This window comes from Ostrea edulis, chromosome 2 (genome assembly GCF_947568905.1).
Source record: "Ostrea edulis chromosome 2, xbOstEdul1.1, whole genome shotgun sequence".
NCBI classification, from domain to species: domain Eukaryota; kingdom Metazoa; phylum Mollusca; class Bivalvia; order Ostreida; family Ostreidae; genus Ostrea; species Ostrea edulis.
Window position 1 is genome coordinate 46,689,719 of NC_079165.1, and position 18,271 is coordinate 46,707,989.

Sequence of the window (18,271 nt, forward strand, 5' to 3'; positions counted from 1 at the left end):
TCTTGGTTATGTAACAAAAATCATAAAATATGACAGAGGAGACATTACTGAATATTACCAACCACACAAGGGCCAAAAATCGGTCTTATTGAAACCTTCTTTACGTGTGATCGTGCTGTGGATGATAAGCATATGTGCATATTCATCATGGTTGAGCATTTAAATTAAAATGAGACGCTACTGACTGGCTGCTTGGGTGAATTCAAAGCCAATACGAATTAATTACGATTGTCCATCTCTTCAAGCAGGTAAAGAAAAGTGTTCAGAATGTTTTTGTAATTCAATTTCTTTTTTTTTTTTTACTATGTTGATAATACATACATACATACAGTGTACATGTATATAAGTTTTTACCTTAGTAGTGTTAATTGTGTTATGTAATAGTGCTTATTTTATTTGTTAGTAGTGTTTATTTTATTTGAACATTTGTTATTGAGTATGGCTTAAATATGTATATATCACAGTATAAAACATGTAATGATAATACAGTATTCTTCTTTGCTGCTATTAGTAAGAAAAGCCATATACAAGCTGTAGCAGAAATTAAGGCATTCAGATATCTGGAGGTTTCATTTATACAGACTGGAAACCAAAGTGTCTGGATAAACGAGGTGCCACTGGAGATGCAAGGCTAATCAAATGTTTATTATTGTTTTGCTGTTGAAAGATAAGTTATAGATATCAAAGAGTTGCATGCAGGATGACATGAACTATGGCCTCTGACCTTGAGCTGCCAGGTCACCACGAAGTAATGGATACAAGATGGGCTCCACTCCATCAACTTCCTGTATGATCAAAGTTTTTCCAAACCTCACTGCAAGTTCCAAAGCTGTTGAAAAGTTGGCATCCTAAGAGAGAAATAATTCTATTCAGAAAGTTTAATTGGATTGGGAAGCAGACTCCCCCCTCTCACTTTATCTCTCTCCAGTTCAATGTCATATGCTATCTACCATTCCATGTGCTGGTAATCATTAAATCATAGATATGAAAACCTCTAATTTGTTTTTTCTAACTCTTCATCACTTCCGTTTACAGTTACCTTTTCCATCATTAGATTTGAATGAATACTGACTGACCTGCTGGTTGATGACCTCTAAGCGCTGATCTTTCAGGTGAGTTTTCAGCCAGTCTGTGGCTCTGGATGATGGATCTATCAGGAATGGCCTCAGTGTGCTCTAAAACAAGACAAAATTATAAGAATGCTGAGGATGTATCCAACTTTTTAAAAAAGAAATAACAGGTTACATACGGATTTATGCTTCATCCAAGAAAAACACAATATGAAAACTGTTAGTTTATCTTTTATGTAAAAGTTGATATAGAAATATTTGATAGAATTTAATTGAATTTCGTTGTTGACCTTGATATCTCTTTTTTGTCATTGTTTACCAATCTATTAAATATCAACCATTTCTTTTGATAAGTAAAATAAATAATCTCCAATACTCTAGCACCTTTACAGCAAGTAATTCAAATCTTAATATCAAATACCACCACCCAATAATTCACATGTACATTGTGCCTGGATAAGATAATTTCTCTGACATCTGAAGAAACAATTTGTGGAAAAGTCAACAGTTTATCATTTTGGAGTGAATGACTTGAAATGGAGTATCAAAAAGCAATCCTAAGAAAAAAGATAGGATTGTACCTCTAGAGGATAGACAAGACTAAAAACGAGAGGTCCAAAGGTCACAGTGCTCACCTGAGTCACCTTGTTCAAACAGGTACACATACTCAATACCCTAATGTAGCCCCACCCCAGCTTCAGGATTCAATACCCTAATGTAGCCCCACCCCAGCTTCACAATACCCTAATGTAGCCCCACCCCAGCTTCAGGATTTAATACCCTAATGTAGCCCCACCCCAGCTTCAGGATTCAATACCCTAATGTAGCCCCACCCCAGCTTCAGGATTTAATACCCTAATGTAGCCCAACCCCAGCTTCAGGATTCAATACCCTAATGTAGCCCCACCCCAGCTTCAGGATTTAATACCCTAATGTAGCCCCACCCCAGCTTCACAATACCCTAATGTAGCCCAACCCCAGCTTCAGGATTCAATACCCTAATGTAGCCCCACCCCAGCTTCAGGATTTAATACCCTAATGTAGCCCCACCCCAGCTTCACAATACCCTAATGTGGCTCCACCCTAGCTTCACAATACCCTAATGTAGCCCCATCCCAGCTTCACAATACCCTAATGTAGCCCCACCCCAGCTTCACAATACCCTAATGTAGCCCCACCCCAGCTTCACAATACCCTAATGTAGCCACACCCCAGCTTCACAATACCCTAATGTAGCCCCATCCCAGCTTCACAATACCCTAATGTAGCCCCTACCCAGCTTCAGGATTCAATACCCTAATGTAGCCCCACCCCAGCTTTCACAAATTCACGTTTTTTTCGATATGATGCCTAGAAGTCAATTCATGATATCAAACACTCATGAAAAATTAGGTATCTACAGTATTCCTATATAAGACTCAGAAACTTGAGTCTAAACAAAATGAGGATACTAAAGTGAATATGATTTGACTGATTGTATAGTTTGGTGGTTCTTAAGAAGACAATTTTCCCCCCTAAGTATTTCCATGTGAAACAAATAGCCCCAGGTGTGGATCTACCCTTTCCATTATACAAGACTTAAAACCTAACTGTGGCCACATCCTCCCCTCAGGGTTAATGGTTTGAACAAACTTAAATCTACATTACATGAAGATACATGTAATTGCATATTAGTTCAACCAATTGTACCAATGTTGTGCTTAAAAAACCTTTTAAAAGATCATTTTAAAATATATTAATATGTACAACTTTAAACCCCGTTTATGGCATTGCTCTTTAATTTTCATTATATGAGGCCATGCAAGTTGTAGATTTGTTTTCTAGCAGAGAATTTCTTGAGAAGAAGATATTTGAAACACCCCAAAAGTATTTCCCAATGATCTCCTCTTGAATGGCTCTTCATTCGAGGATACGCTACATTATACCATGTTTGGTTGACATTGGTCAAATTGTTTTGGAGAATATGAAAATGTAAAAAGTTGGCAGATGGCAGACAAACATTGATCAGGGAAGCTTAATTTAGCTTTCAGCTCAAGCTGAGCTTAATTTAAAAAAGAAAGAGGAGAATATCTGAAATAATAAATTTTACTCAAAACAATGCAGTAACTCTTTTCATCTATTGAAGCAGATACAAAGAACAAGCGATTCAAAGGTGCTGTAGACGGATTAAGAATTTTCATTTTTTTCCCCCAGTCTTGTAAAGAAGCAGAGAATTTCCTTGAAATACAGTTTGTGCCTGGTCTTGTGAAATTTCCAGAGCAGATTACTTTTCAAAAACAATTTTAAACAAGAGGCCCATGAGCCACAATGCTCACCTGAGTCAACCTGGTATTTCTATTCTTCAAAAGGATTTTCTCCCATCTCTATCCACCCATATTATGACCCTACCTATGCCAAATATGGTTATAACTTAACCAAACTTGAATCCACACAGCAGTGGAATGCCCAACATTCATGTGCCTGTAAAATTTGACCCCAGATTCTAGCCCTACCCTAATCTCAAGGTCCATATTAAAAACAAAAATTGAATCCATACTACTTGGGAATGGTTGCATATTGATATGATATAGTGTTGCCATTTTGAAAATAATTTTTTGAAATTTCCTACATGTATTCTCCTGTAAAACTTTCAATCTCTATTTTAGCCCCACCTTGGCCCCTGGGACAATGAACTGATCAAACTCGAATCTACACAACACTGGAATGCTTGCACATCAATATGACTAATCATGGCCAGTGGTTCTTTAAAAGAAGATTTTCAAATTTTTAACCATACATTCTCATGTAAAACTTTGAATCCTAATTGTGGTCTAAACCTACCCCCAGGGCATTGATTTAAAGAATCTTGAATTTGCACTAACCGAGAATGCTGGCATATTATTATGACTAATCCTGGCCGTGTTGCTCATGAAAATAAGATTTTTGAAAGATTTCCTCTTATGCAAAAACTTTTATCCCTATTGAGGCCCATCCTGCCTCCCCCCTCCCCAGCCAAGATTTGAATGAACTTGAATCTGAACAACCTGAGGTTGCTTGCATACTAATATCACTGATCGAGAAGACTTTTAAAGTTTTTTCCCTATATATTTCCAACTAAAACTTTCAATTTAACACAATTTTGTGGCCCCACCTTACAATTGGGGGGGGGGGGGGGGGGGGGGGCATTGATTTCAACAAATTTGAATTTGCACAACCTAAGGATGCCTTACTAATAACATGATTAATCATGGCATAGGTGTTTATAAGAAGTAGATTTTTAAAGACTTTAAAAGACTTCACTGTATATTCCTATGTAAAACTTTGATCCCCTATTGTGGCCCCCATATAACCTCCACGAGCCACAACTTGATTAAACTTGACTGCCCTACCTTAGGATGCTTGTTTATTGATATGACTAATCATGGCCTTGCTGCTCTTGAAAACAAGATTTTAAAAACTTTTCCCTATACATTCAAATACTTAGCGCAACTTACATTCCTTGTCTACAAAATAGTATTTATCTACGTAGACCTTTGTAATTTTCTGATATATATCTTTGGTATTTGTTATTTTTTCATCAACTGCAATCAACTACAATAATGCCCCATGATGGAGCATCCCATAAACTTGCTATAATTTACACAATTGCTTTGAACAATTTTGAATCTACACTCTTTAGGGAAGCTTTCACATAGAAGTTTTGTGTCCAGTGGGTCATGAGAAGATTTTCAAAAGATGTCAACATATTTTTACCATTTCTTACCATTAATTATCTCCCCTTTGAAAAGGATGTGACCTTTCATTTGAGCAATTTTGAATCTTTTTACCTAAGAATGCTTTATGGCAAGTTTGGTTGAAAATGGCTCAGTGGTTCTAGAGAAGTAAAAAATGTTTAAGTTTACAGACAGATGGACGGACAGATGAAAACTGGTGATCAGAAATGCACATTTGAGCTTATAGCTCAGGTGAGCTAAAGAGCACAAGCTACAAAACAAAATTGAAGATAGCTGGAGTTAGAAGTCAGTGTTTGCAATGTGTTTGAATCAACTTAAAAGTGATGACAAAGCAATGTGTGTGGACTTAAAGTGGTGAAGAACAAAATCACAACACACGGAGTGGACATCTTACCCCTGCTGGTATATCATTGATCTGGTGTTTACATTGAATAAGTACAATATTAATATGCATATACACAAAAGAAAATATCGGTTATAGCCCCAATCACTAACAAGCTGATACACAACCCTATATGTTACATATTATGATATTCAAAACTAACTAGCTAAAATTCTATACAAGTAAAATGTAACAATACATAAGACCAATCTAAGATCTAGGATACTTTGTTTAACTGTTAGTAATTTTACCATGGCTGGCTGAAGACACTAGATACACAAAATATACAGTGAATATATTTACAGCATGCCTCATATCATATGTAGCAATTACAGGCAATCAATTCTAGCAACATGCTGGTATTGAAAATCAAAATTTATCTATTTATCATGCGGATAATACAATTATGTTAATATATGCTGATGTATTTACATATCTATAAGTACAATTTAGCAATTACTATAGAACTGAAATTACAGATACTTTTATCTAGCATGATTAAAATGTAGCATTTAATTAAATTAATGCAGGACTGATGTATTTTGAAAATGACAATTACCTGCAGTATAACCAGAGCATTTTCCATGGACAATTCATCTGAGGGTAGCCCCTCTGCTTTCCAGATGAGTTGTTCACTTTCAGTACTGAGAAATCGGCGACAGTCAAAATGCTGAAGCCCTAGGGCCTCTGACCAACTGTTCATGAAGTTCCTTCGGACATCCTCAGGTGCCTGGGCTAGGTACGTAATAAATGCAGAGGCCAGCAGAGCTCTCTTGGGAAGTTCCTTTAACACATCTGAGAGTTCCCCCACCTGTAACAGAGAATATTACCTTTGATTGACTATTACATGACTAAATATGTACTTGGGAAAAATGACATGTGAACACTGCCCTCTTTATGTTTAAGAACACATTCAAATTACAGTTTTGATTGTGATGTATGAAGTAAATATGAGTTTAAGTTCATCATGTCATTATCTGTTGTGTGGTAGTATTTTCTGTCATTTTACGTATGAAAACAAACCTAATCAAGGCCTCTGTAGAGAGAGGTATCTCCTTGCTATGTGGGTATTTCAAAAGTTTTATGCACTTATAAATGAACATTCTAAATCTTTTTTTTACCTTTGAGTGCAAGTTACTACCGGTATCGGTAATAGTGAACAATTGTTGATAAAATCTTTTTTAACATCAATGTGCAAACTGTAATATTAGGGTATACTGAAGAATCCACCAACGTAAGAACATTTGTGAATACATTGTACTTTGATTAATTTAGCCAAGTGGACAATGCTGTAGAATCAATTAAATGTTGATTGGCAAGATTTTACAGTGCTGCTGGGATATAATTTCATGAACATGGTTTTCGTACATTGAACATCACATAAATGTATTTCATTGTGGTTTGAAATTCAATGGGATAGGGGTATCCGTAAAATCCACAAAAATCTAATGATTTCAGCTTGGAAAACAAGAACAAGAAATAGAATTAAGAAAGCAATCAACACTTTTGATAACATTCACAAAGGATTTCGATTAGAATTTTTTTTACTTATTTCAAATAATCTTAAGAATTTTACAAATCAAAATTGAGTGAAGCAAACTATAGAAATATTGGAAATTACTTTAATTCTGTTGATTTTGTCTTACAACAGGATATTTAATTCTGTTGATTTTGTCTTACAACAGGATATTTAATTCTGTTGATTTTGTCTTACAACAGGATAGTTTTGTTTTTTGTTTTGTTAAAGCATCGTATTTTGTATTTACAAGTATATTTTCCAGATAAAATATTCATTGTAAAATTTTTAAAACAAAATTATTTCTACTGTTTATGTAGATGTCGTATCGTGCATTATTTGTATAGAAAAATTACAATAATCCCACGTAGAACATATCTTTATATACCTTTAATCTACTCGCACCCTGTGCAGTGATTATCAATAACTTAGTTAGTCAGGACTCAATCCCTGATATCTACCCTTTTAAATACATTTTCTTATTGGATCTAGAACACACATATGAAAACAAGGAAAAAGTAAGTGGCTGTTCTTAAACCCTGAAATGATTTTCTAACCTGTCTACTCCATCTCTGGTATTCGCCTTCCAGTTTTGTTACCAGGGTCTCGGCTGCCTGTATTGTCTCATTTTCTTTGTCCAGCTTGATTTTTAGCTCAGCAGCCTCTTTGGTCAAAGTCTCAAACCTGTTTCTGAGGGAGGCAACTTTAGCATCCACTTCATCCAAAGCCCTCTTCAGTTTATCCATTCTGGATTCTGCTTTCTTAAGATTTCTTCAAAGAAAATGTATGTGAATACAAATCCCAATCCACGGAGAGAAATTCCAACTTAATTTGGATTAAAATTGGCCTTAAAATGATATAAGCTGCTATGGATTTTCTAATTTAGAATTTTGACAATTTCACAGATATTCATACCTTATGAGTTCATTCTGTTCGTTTTCTAGTGGCTCAATCTTTTGCAACACGTAGGAAAACTGTACATTTGCTTTCACCCATGCTGCAAGGGGCTCTGCTGCCACTGAGGCCCTCCTGGCATTCTGTCAACATGAGCCAGACATGTTCAAATACCACATGCATACATCATTAGACATATATCTATAGGACACAAATGCCCCAGCATGGTTGTTAAGAATCAAGTAAATGTAGTAAATGCAAAATCAAGAAATAGGAAATAAAGGTCAAACAGCAGAAGGTCAATATCATTCTCAAGTCACCCTCACAGGTCAACCTAACAAGTCACCCTCACAGGTCAACAAAATCATTCTCAAGTCACCCTTACAGGTCAAAAAAATCATTCTCAAGTCATCCTCACAGGTCAACCTAACAAGTCACCCTCACAGGTCAACAAAATCATTCTCAAGTCATCCTCACAGGTCAACAAAATCATTCTCAAGTCATCCTCACAGGTCAAAAAAATCATGCTCAAGTCATCCTCACAGGTCAACAAAATCATTCTCAATTCACCATCACAGGTCACCCTCACAAGTCAAATTACCTCCCCTCCCCTGGGTTGATTCAAACAGTGGCAAATTTAATCTTTTCCACAAGTGATCTTGATCTTGGCCAAATGACCTTTGATCAGGGTTAAAATACACCATCTGAAATTTTTAAACAACTCTTGTGTCAAGTACAAAATTCTATTGTCTTTCAATTACAAAATATGGCAGGGACAAAATAATACCACTTTTTTCACCAGTGACCTTGTCTTTGGCATTAAAAATCACCTTGATTTAGGTCATGACACACCACAAACATTTTTTCTGACAAGTATATGCCTCTAGTGTCTCTCCGTTGCAAAACATACATGCAAGCTTCTTTTCACCAGAGATCTTGACCTTGTCCACATGATCTTGGTTCAGGGTCATAATAGACATCATTGTGATGACAATCATCACAAAAGGGCCCAGCTTTGTGGCATTATTTGTTAAGTTCAATGTCCATAACTCTTTCAAAACAAGAGGCCCATGGGCCACATCGCTCACCTGAGTCACCTTGGTCCATATCAGAAGATTTTCCAAATCTACATGTATTTGCATGTAAAACCGTAGTCCCTATTATGGCCCCAAACCTACCCCTGGAGGCCATGGTTTTTGCAAACTTGAATCTACACTATGTCAGAAAGCTTTCATGTAAATATGAACTTCTTTGGCCCAATGGTTCTTGAGAAGAAGACTTTTAAAGATTTTCCCTATATATTTGTATGTAAAACTTTGATCCCCTATTGTGGCCCCATCCTACCCCAGGGGGGCATAATTTCAACAAACCTGAATCTGCACTATATCAGGAAGTTTTCATATAAATCTCAGCTTTTCTGGCTCAGTGGTTCTTGAGAAGAAGATTTTAAAAGATTTTTCCTATAAATTTGTATGTAAAACTTTGATGACCCCCTTGAGGCCCCATTCAATCCCCGGGGTCCATGATTTTAACGAACTTGAATCTGCACTATATAAAAAAACAACAAAAAACAAAAAAACAAAAACAAAAAAACAAAAAAACTTTGACCCCCTATTGTGGCCCCATCCAACCCCCGGGGGCCATGATTTTAACAATTTAGAATCTGCATTATATAAGGAAGCTTTCATATAAATCTCAGCTATTCTGGCTCAGTGGTTCTTGAGAAGAAGATTTTTAAAGATTTTCCCTATATATTTGTATGTAAAATTTTGATCCCCTATTGTGGCCCCATCCGACCCCCGGGGGCCATGATTTTAACAATTTAGAATTTGCATTATATAAGGAAGCTTTCATATAAATCTCAGCTTTTCTGGCTCAGTGGTTCTTGAGAAGAAGATTTTTAAAGATTTTCCCTATATATTTGTATGTAAAACTTTGATCCCCTATTGTGGCCCCATCCGACCCCCGGGGGACATGATTTTAACAATTTAGAATCTGCATTATATAAGGAAGCTTTCATATAATCTCAGCTTTTCTGGCTCAGTGGTTCTTGAGAAGAAGATTTTTAAAGATTTTCCCTATATATTTGTATGTAAAACTTTGACCCCCTATTGTGGCCCCATCCGACCCCCGGGGGCCATGATTTTAACAATTTAGAATCTGCATTATATAAGAAAGCTTTCATATAAATCTCAGCTTTTCTGGCTCAGTGGTTCTTGAGAAGAAGATTTTTAAAGATTTTCCCTATATATTTGTATGTAAAACTTTGATCCCCTATTGTGGCCCCATCCGACCCCCGGGGGTCATGATTTTAACAATTTAGAATCTGCATTATATAAGGAAGCTTTCATATAAATTTCATCTTTTCTGGCCCAGTGGTTCTTGAGAAGAAGATTTTTTAATGACCCTACCCTATTTTTACCTTTTCTTGATTATCTCCCCTTGGAAGGTGGCCTGGCCCTTTATTTTAACAATTTAGAATTCCCTTTACCTAAGGATGTTTTGTGCCAACTTTGGTTGAAATTGGCCCAGTGGTTGTTGAGAAGAAGTTGAAAATGTGAAAAGTTTACAGACGGACAGACGGACGGACGCCGGAATACGGGTGATCAGAAAAGCTCACTTGAGCTTTCAGCTCAGGTGAGCTAAAAAGGACAATGATACCCAAATTTAAACTTGTTCTGTAACCCATTGAAAGTTCATGTATGAATTTTCAATTCAATAGCTGCAGGGATAGGCAAAAAAGTCTGGAAAGCTGTCAATGTACACACACCCACACATGGACACATGCACAGGCTGATCACTATAGGGTTCTAAGGATTATTTTTACCGCAGTTTCGAATGAGTCTTTGCTTTTCCTGATGAGGTCTTCTACTCCTTTTCTTATTTCAGGACTGATCTTTCTGGCATCAAATGTTTGAATTTCTTCCTTCACACCTCTTTTTGCCAAGAAACTATAAAAAAAAAAGTGTGTCATCATTAAATAAGCTAATGGTAGCTACGTTTGTTCCAAGGTAAAAAGTATCTCTATTCCTAACTATAACAAGGAATATTGCTCAACCTGCAAAATATGCCCTTCCAATATGTTCAGAAATGTGGTAGTAATCAAAGAAAGATCCAAATAAACCATTCTTTGGTAAGAAAAAAAGGTTCTCATGTTGTTTTCCTTTCATTATTACCTATTAAAGTACGACTTTGACCTTGAGAAATATCAGGCACCTTCCTCTCACCATGGGGAACATATGTACCAGGATTGTTCTAGCCTGAGTACTGTTTTTATCCTTCCCACAAGGTAGATGAACAGACATACAACAGACAGACACACAGAAAAACTGCACCTTACATCATATATCCTGTCTATGATGGTGGAATATGTGCATTAAATATGATTATTCGAGCCATATTAGTACTGTTTCTATCTTGTTTTATGCCTATATAAAATTACCCATGTACCTTTGACCTTGAAAACAATAATCTTCTTCCTAATCATTAGGAACATTTGTACCAAGTTTAATGATCCTAGTCTTATAGGAACTGCATTTATCTGACCTACAAGGTTCTGACAGACGGTTAAATGTGCAGACAGACAGACAGATGCATATTATCAGTCTGTTTCTATCTTGTTTTGTGCCTATAAAATTACCCAACATCCTCCAATCATTGAGAACAAATGTTACAAGTTTGATGATCTTAGCATTATAAGAACTGTTTTTATCTGATCCACAAGGTGCTGACAGATGAACAGACAAGACACACTCCACCATACCATAATGAGACCCATCTACAGAAGGAAAAACACACTGTGCCATACCATAATATGGTGTACGATGGATGTATAAAAGTAATGAAGAAACACATACCTCTTCATGCTAACCCAGGAAGTGTCAAATATTCCCATCAGCCTCAGGACTCCCTCCAGGATGTCCCTGATGGTGTCGGGCGGGGCACGGAGGGAGCGGATCTCAGACAGAGACTCGGTCTTGATGTTTCCCACAGCAGACTTGGCAGCCTGCACAAGTGGCTCGACCTCTGCCAGCTCCTTGTCAATGGCTTTCTTCCTTGTCTGGAGGACTTTGTCTTCCTCGGCTGCTTGTCTCTTTAGTTCTTCCATCTCATTCTTCTGGTCACTAGCATTCTACAAGAAATGATATCTTCTCATTCTCTCATCTGGTGATAGTACAACATTCTCTCATCTGGTGATAGTTCAATCACCACTGTTGGTGTAGGATTTACAGTAATACAGTGGGTATGTCCATAGCATGAAAACTGCGAAACTGAATCCCCCTCCCCAAGAAATCTGTTATTTATCAGTAATCCGCCACTGAAAGACTTTTTTCTTCAGGAAGGATCTTGTTCCAACACTTTTACGTTACAAGCACAAAGAATGCATGAATTCGATATCTCAAAAACATAATCCGATACCTGCATGCTGACAGTGATTTCCCTCAGAGCTGTGTCTGCTTCAGCCTGCTTCTCTGCCAGCAACACACTCTGTTCTCCTGCTTTTCTCTTCAGTTCATCCACTAACTGTTTAGCCTCATTCAATTTAGATACACCAGCCTGAATAATAAATAGTGCAAAATGTCAAAGAGTGGAAAGTAGCGAAATGGAGGACTGTAGAGAAAGTATTGTCAATCCAATATAAAAAGTACCTTTCAGTGAAACATATTCTCAATTAGATTCACATACTTATGTGTAATTTACAGCCTTTACATCCTTACAACTGACGATACCTATATATTTCTACACTACACCCTGTTCTTCCGTTATCGTATATAACAAGTCGACATGCATTTAAGTCAGTGACCCATTTTTCTGAGAAATTTTTAGGAATTTGACATTGACCCTCTTATAAGTCAGATTGAATTTTTGATCAGATTGTTCTTCAACTTAATATTCATTTTCTAGAAAGAGGTGTGTTCTTTGCTAAATATATTTTCTGAATGTTGATCTTGATCTTTAATACCAATAACCTCATGTTAAATACACCAAACGAGTGAGAAAATAATTTCTTAAACATCACATTTTCAATTTTTGTCTTTTCAGCATGGTGATTGGAACTATAATTGAACCACATAAAACTTGGATACTTTAAAAGAGAGAAATTAATTTTAGAGATGCTCCAAGCCATATTTTCATTCATAACATCACAGTGGTAAGTACTTAATATTGTTATTCAAACTATCACCCTTCTTGATTTGTTTCTGATTCAACCGGCATTAATGCTTTAATACATTAATACATTAAAATGTCACAAATTGTGTGGCAAGAAAAAAATCCAGCAGTAGTATGCATGTATAAGTCAGACATAGACTTCTGAGTCAGAAATTTTACAACCAAAATCCGACTTTTTATGCCAGTTTATACGGCATATTTGGCAATATCTGTATATTCTTATATCCTTTTCTTCCTACATTTGACAATACCTGTATATTCCTACACCCACCTGTAGATGGTGCTGTCGTTTTTCCACTCCAGCTTTTTTGTTACTGTACACCATCTGGTACGTGTTGAGGAATGCGATGTATCGGCGGGGGGTGGCTCCCATGTTGGCCTGCCCACAGGACTCATGGACATGGAGGAAACACTTCAGTAACTCCTCACCCCCTGACAATTTCCTCTGATGCCTCTTCTTTTCGCCGATGCTGGCCCCTTCTATTTTGGGGGGTTTTGTCAGCAGCATATATGGTACCTATCAATGGAATGATAAAACTAAGTCAATGGAATGATAAAACTAAGTCAATGGAATGAAAAAATTAATTTTTGCATAATCAACATATAAGCTCTATAGTGCACAATGCCATTAACACTCTAATGTATACTGCCTTATGAGTCCAAATGCCAATGAAGGAACTTCTAACAATTAAAAACTACTCATGTTGTTCCAAATGCATTACAAAGGTAATTAAGAAATTACCTCTAGCATCTTTTAAATAATTGAGGTGTCAAATGAAAAACTGGACAAAAATTGCATCAAAGTGTGTAGCATTTGATAAGCAAATTTTCCATCCAATTTTTCAGTAGATACTGTAAATCATATTTTATTCATGAAAATATCATTTACATGTAATTTCGTGCAACTAGTCATTCACAAAAATTTATTTCTCATGAATAAACTCTTAAATTCAGAACACTTAAGCAATGATGATTCAGAAGTCATGTGTCACGAATAAATACATCATTGTATCCTTGAGAAAATAATGCATCACAAAATAAAAGAGACCTACAGAATCCTCATCAGCAAAAATGAGTGTTCTTTCTTATTATCTGATTCCATGAAATGATTTAAAAGATGTAAACTGTTTGGATGAGTACCTTGACCATTGAGTCCCTACTCCAGGACTCCATCCACTGGACAGCACACTCCTTGTACAGGGCTGGATTACTCTCACAATTCAGAGTAAAGGAATTATTACTGCAGTCCATAATCAGGGCTATGTGCAGATTGGTCTTGATTCCTGCAACACAAAAGTTATCAAAATGTGCATATCAATCTAAAGAAGAACTTCAAATCTCTTGAGATATCAAACAAGATGTGTTTGTGAAACACAAATGCCCCCGATAATGGCCAATTCCAAAGATGGCCAAGGTCACAAGGGCAAATATCTTGGTACCAGTAGAAAGATCTTGTCAAAAGAAATGCTGATGTATAATATGAAAGCTCTAATATTTACCATTTAGAAGTTATGACCAATGTAAAAAAAAAATTAAAAGTAAGTTAAATGTCAAGGTCAAAAGGTTTAATACCAACGGAAAGGTCTTGTCACAAGGAATACTCATGTGAAATATCAAAGCTCTATCATTTACTGTTCAAAAGGTATTAGCAAGGTTAAAGTTTTCAAAAAGTAGGTCAAACTCCAAGGTCAAGGTCACGGGGTCAAAAATCTTGGTACCCACGGAAAGGTCTTGTCACATGGAACACTCATGTGAAATATCAAAGCTCTATCAGTTATTGTTCAAAAGTTATTAGCAAGGTTAAAGTTTTCAAAAAGTAGGTCAAACTCCAAGGTCAAGGTCACGGGGTCAAAAATCTTGGTACCCATCGAAAGGTCTTGTCACAAGGAATACTCATGTGAAATATCAAAGCTCTATCAGTTATTGTTCAAAAGTTATTAGCAAGGTTAAAGTTTTCAAAAAGTAGGTCAAACTCCAAGGTCAAGGTCACGGGGTCAAAAATCTTGGTACCCATCGAAAGGTCTTGTCACAAGGAATACTCATGTGAAATATCAAAACTCTATCACTTATTGTTCAAAAGTTATTAGCAAGGTTAAAGTTTTCAAAAAGTGGGTCATACTCCAAGGTCAAGGTCACATGGTCAAAAATGTTGATACCCACGGAAAGGTCTTGTCACAAGGAATACTCATGTGAAATATCAAAGCTCTATCACTTACTGTTTAAAAGTTATTAGCAAGGTTAAAGTTTCAGACAGAATGACAGAATTACAGAATGACAGACAGGACAAAAACAAATGCCGCCCGATTTTCGATCTCGGGGGCATAAAAAACAAAAATCTTACTACAATCACAAATTACACAATGGATAAAAATTTTGTTTTCATGTTTTAAATCAAAGACATTTTATATAAGGTCAGTAATAATTTGATGAATGCTTCAAGAAAACCTACTAGAGGCATAGAAGTTGATGAGTGTTCCCCTGAAGCCAGCTTCTGATGCCATGTCCCTGAGAGGAGACAGGAGAGGTTCCAGCTCCTCCGGGGAGTACAGCCCAGGAACCTCTCCTGAGGACAGAAGACTGTTGATCATCTCCAGAAACTGAGGCTCCACAAACTGGTGATCCTCTAGAAGGAACACCACCTGTTCACCCTCAATTCCTGCCAGTTGCATTACCTACAAACAGAAATGACCTAATTAATGTAGTACACTAGGAATTTCATTCAAAGGCTCCAACTACTGCCAAATGAATATCACAACTGATGCATGTAATCTTCAAATTATCCTGACACCAGCTTGCTTAACAGCACATATACATGTACTGTATAGAGGGTTTTTTCCATGGTGTGATAAATTTGGCTTATTTTAGAGGATAGATAGCTTTCTGCCAAAATTTCACTTGCCAAATATGCACCCAATTGTGACTTAAGTATTTGCAAGAGAGATAACTCTTCCTTGTCCGCCAAAATTTATTCCGCTAAAATTATTAGCATACCTTTGAGCCAAAAAACCACCAAATTTTAGACCCGTGGAAAAAACCTGCTATACCGTATTCTCTTTGAAACTATTTCCTTACAGTTTTCAGATCATTTTTGAATTGCTTCATCCCATAGGCACGAGAGACCTTTGGTGAGAACAAGTGCATCTGGTGCATGTGAGCCACCAGGAGAACCGCAGTCCTACGCCCCACCCCACTTCTTCCTGCCAACAACAGCGAGCCCCCAGGAAGGGTCAGCACTCTGTCTACTCTGGCAATGTTGTCAAGAACTTCTCTAAAGATCAGGATATCAAGGTCTCTATTCTCTCGACCTGTAAAGAAAATACATATCAATTTCATTGTACAGTATTCCAACCTGGAGAATCACTTCTCTAAAATAACTCTGCATGATTTTTTTAAGATGGGACAATAAATCACACTTGCCTTTGCTCCTGAGTTTGGCCTATAGATTTCCCTATCCTGAGTTTGGCCTACAGGTTTCCCAAATAAGCATTTCATAAGGGATTTTGGGAGGGGGGGATTTCAGGATATAACTTTATTGACATTCCAAAGTTTACAACTTCTGTTGTAGCAGTACTGGGGAATTTCTGCCATGTAAATCTTTCAACTCTGCCTTTATCATGCTGAGATCAAAAACTTCTGATGGGGCAATATCTTATATATTTAGAGTTTTAGATAAATAAGGAAACTAAACACCGCTACATAAAAGATTATAGATTTAACTATAGATATATCCTTGCAAGGTGATATAACTTTGTACCATTCTAAGACATATTGCATTTCAGCTGACCAGACACAATTGTTACAAGTTTAGCAACATACTGTACAGTTTGAGTCCTCTTTCTACCACTGCAGTCAGATCATCAGTGTTCAGCTTCCCCAGGGGTTTCCCTGTAGGAGGTAGAGGGGCACCTGCTGCCACCGCCGGCCCCCCATCCTCATGGCGGGCTCCCCAGGTCACAAAGTAGTCAGCTGAAATTAGGACACATTCATTCAGCCAACTTACATGAACACAGCACTCTTTAGAATACACAGATTATCATACAAATTAGTGATGGCCACAGAATATTATTTTTCAGAAAGTTGCAAGCAAATATCCTCCTCAGACCTAGTACCAAAAAACACGAGTTTCTGATGTTTTGTATAGTGGAAGGCAACACAAACTAATTCACAGTATCGCGTATTTCCTCACTCATTTTGTTAGATTTTCTCAAGCTATTGTAACTGCCGACTGCTATTTAATGATAAGATTTTATGCATCAATCTTCAGACACGGAGCAAGCCCCCACCCCCTTATTGCCGTGCCATACTTTTCCCACTATTATCACATACAAAATTTGATTTATTAGCTGGTCTCTTTTCATGGTAGTGGAAAATGGTACTACTGGAAATAAATTGAACTCATGCATGTACTGAGTTTACTAAAGGATAAACACCCCAACACCCCCTCCCTTCCATGATTTTGAGATTTATGCAGAACTATTTTCTCACTAACTAAGAATATTCTGACAAATATGATGGCGAATTTTTCTCCCCCCTCCCCTCTCTCCCTATCCACTTCCAAAAACAATGTTTAGTGTCTGAACTCACATAATATCTGATACATGTACTAGCTATGAACATGTACTTTTTTTTTGTTTACTGAAAGTTGCCCAAGTTAACGAAGAAAACAAGATCTCATTGAACATACTAAATATAAAAACTGTGACGGAATCGGAGATGGTTCCAATATCCCTTATCAATTTCTCAATTCATATGATTTAAGTGGCAGTAAATACATTTTTATCTGGGTACAAAATTCAGAATAAATATACATGTGTTTGCTAGGCTGCTAGCACATGTAACTTACTGTCCAAGTTGTCAAATATGTTGGCTGACCAGTCTGCCCTGACAGTAGACATGAGAGTGCTGTCAAATTTGTTCTGGCCTTCAGTGCCAACCACTCGGTCCCTGAAGAGTCTGCGAGCCTCGTACGCCCAGATCTCCAAGACATGATCACTGGAGCCCTCCTTGGCACCTGCATTCAGGTCATACCTCAGTAGACTAAGACACCAATTCGTCAGGTCCCGGGGAGTAAACAGGTAATGACTGTAGTCATCAACAGTGAACCTTGTTCTCAGCTGAAAAGAATCAAATCGTTGCAAAAATCTCTTACTGAAATACTAAAAGTTGTAAAGGAAAAAATTTTGAATTCAAATTTGCTCTAATTTGATATTCTACATATTCATAGGTGCGTCCAAATATGTATGTTTTTGCATCATATAATTACATTCATCTATATGAATGTGTAGTTCTCTAGTTTTGCAGTATATTTTTTATTGTTTGTCCCTTTCACTCTTGTTGTCAGTATGCAAATTTAAGACTGAACAAGACAGTTCAACTGTATCTAGGTGAATTTAAAATGGGGTTACACTGTCTGCAAGTGTAGAAGGGCAAAAATAAACCTGTATACAGTAACATGATTTTTCCTTATCATCATGGCATCACCTAAGTTAAAAGTGAAATAATAACTTCACTTGAAAACTTTTAG

General features: G+C 36.9%; 1 protein-coding gene across 7 annotated transcripts in view; it reads right to left on the bottom strand.

The window, feature by feature from the left end:
- Positions 1 to 18,271, bottom strand: part of LOC130051721 (cytoplasmic dynein 2 heavy chain 1-like) — a 69,208-nt gene that overhangs the window by 8,272 nt on the left and 42,665 nt on the right. For 2 of the 7 annotated variants that reach the window (XM_056154235.1, XM_056154237.1), the window contains 16 exons: positions 17,591 to 17,861; positions 16,564 to 16,713; positions 15,820 to 16,052; positions 15,197 to 15,419; positions 13,888 to 14,030; positions 13,019 to 13,264; positions 11,995 to 12,132; positions 11,433 to 11,707; positions 10,403 to 10,526; positions 7,597 to 7,718; positions 7,239 to 7,452; positions 5,725 to 5,976; positions 5,417 to 5,434; positions 5,178 to 5,198; positions 1,077 to 1,175; positions 725 to 848 (listed from right to left, as the gene is read on the bottom strand). In XM_056154235.1, the coding sequence (XP_056010210.1) occupies positions 725 to 848; positions 1,077 to 1,175; positions 5,178 to 5,198; positions 5,417 to 5,434; positions 5,725 to 5,976; positions 7,239 to 7,452; positions 7,597 to 7,718; positions 10,403 to 10,526; positions 11,433 to 11,707; positions 11,995 to 12,132; positions 13,019 to 13,264; positions 13,888 to 14,030; positions 15,197 to 15,419; positions 15,820 to 16,052; positions 16,564 to 16,713; positions 17,591 to 17,861 (2,653 nt within the window). The remainder of the gene's footprint in view (positions 1 to 724; positions 849 to 1,076; positions 1,176 to 5,177; positions 5,199 to 5,416; positions 5,435 to 5,724; positions 5,977 to 7,238; positions 7,453 to 7,596; positions 7,719 to 10,402; positions 10,527 to 11,432; positions 11,708 to 11,994; positions 12,133 to 13,018; positions 13,265 to 13,887; positions 14,031 to 15,196; positions 15,420 to 15,819; positions 16,053 to 16,563; positions 16,714 to 17,590; positions 17,862 to 18,271) is intronic. The other 5 variants (XM_056154239.1, XM_056154236.1, XM_056154241.1 and 2 more) reach the window with 3 other exon arrangements.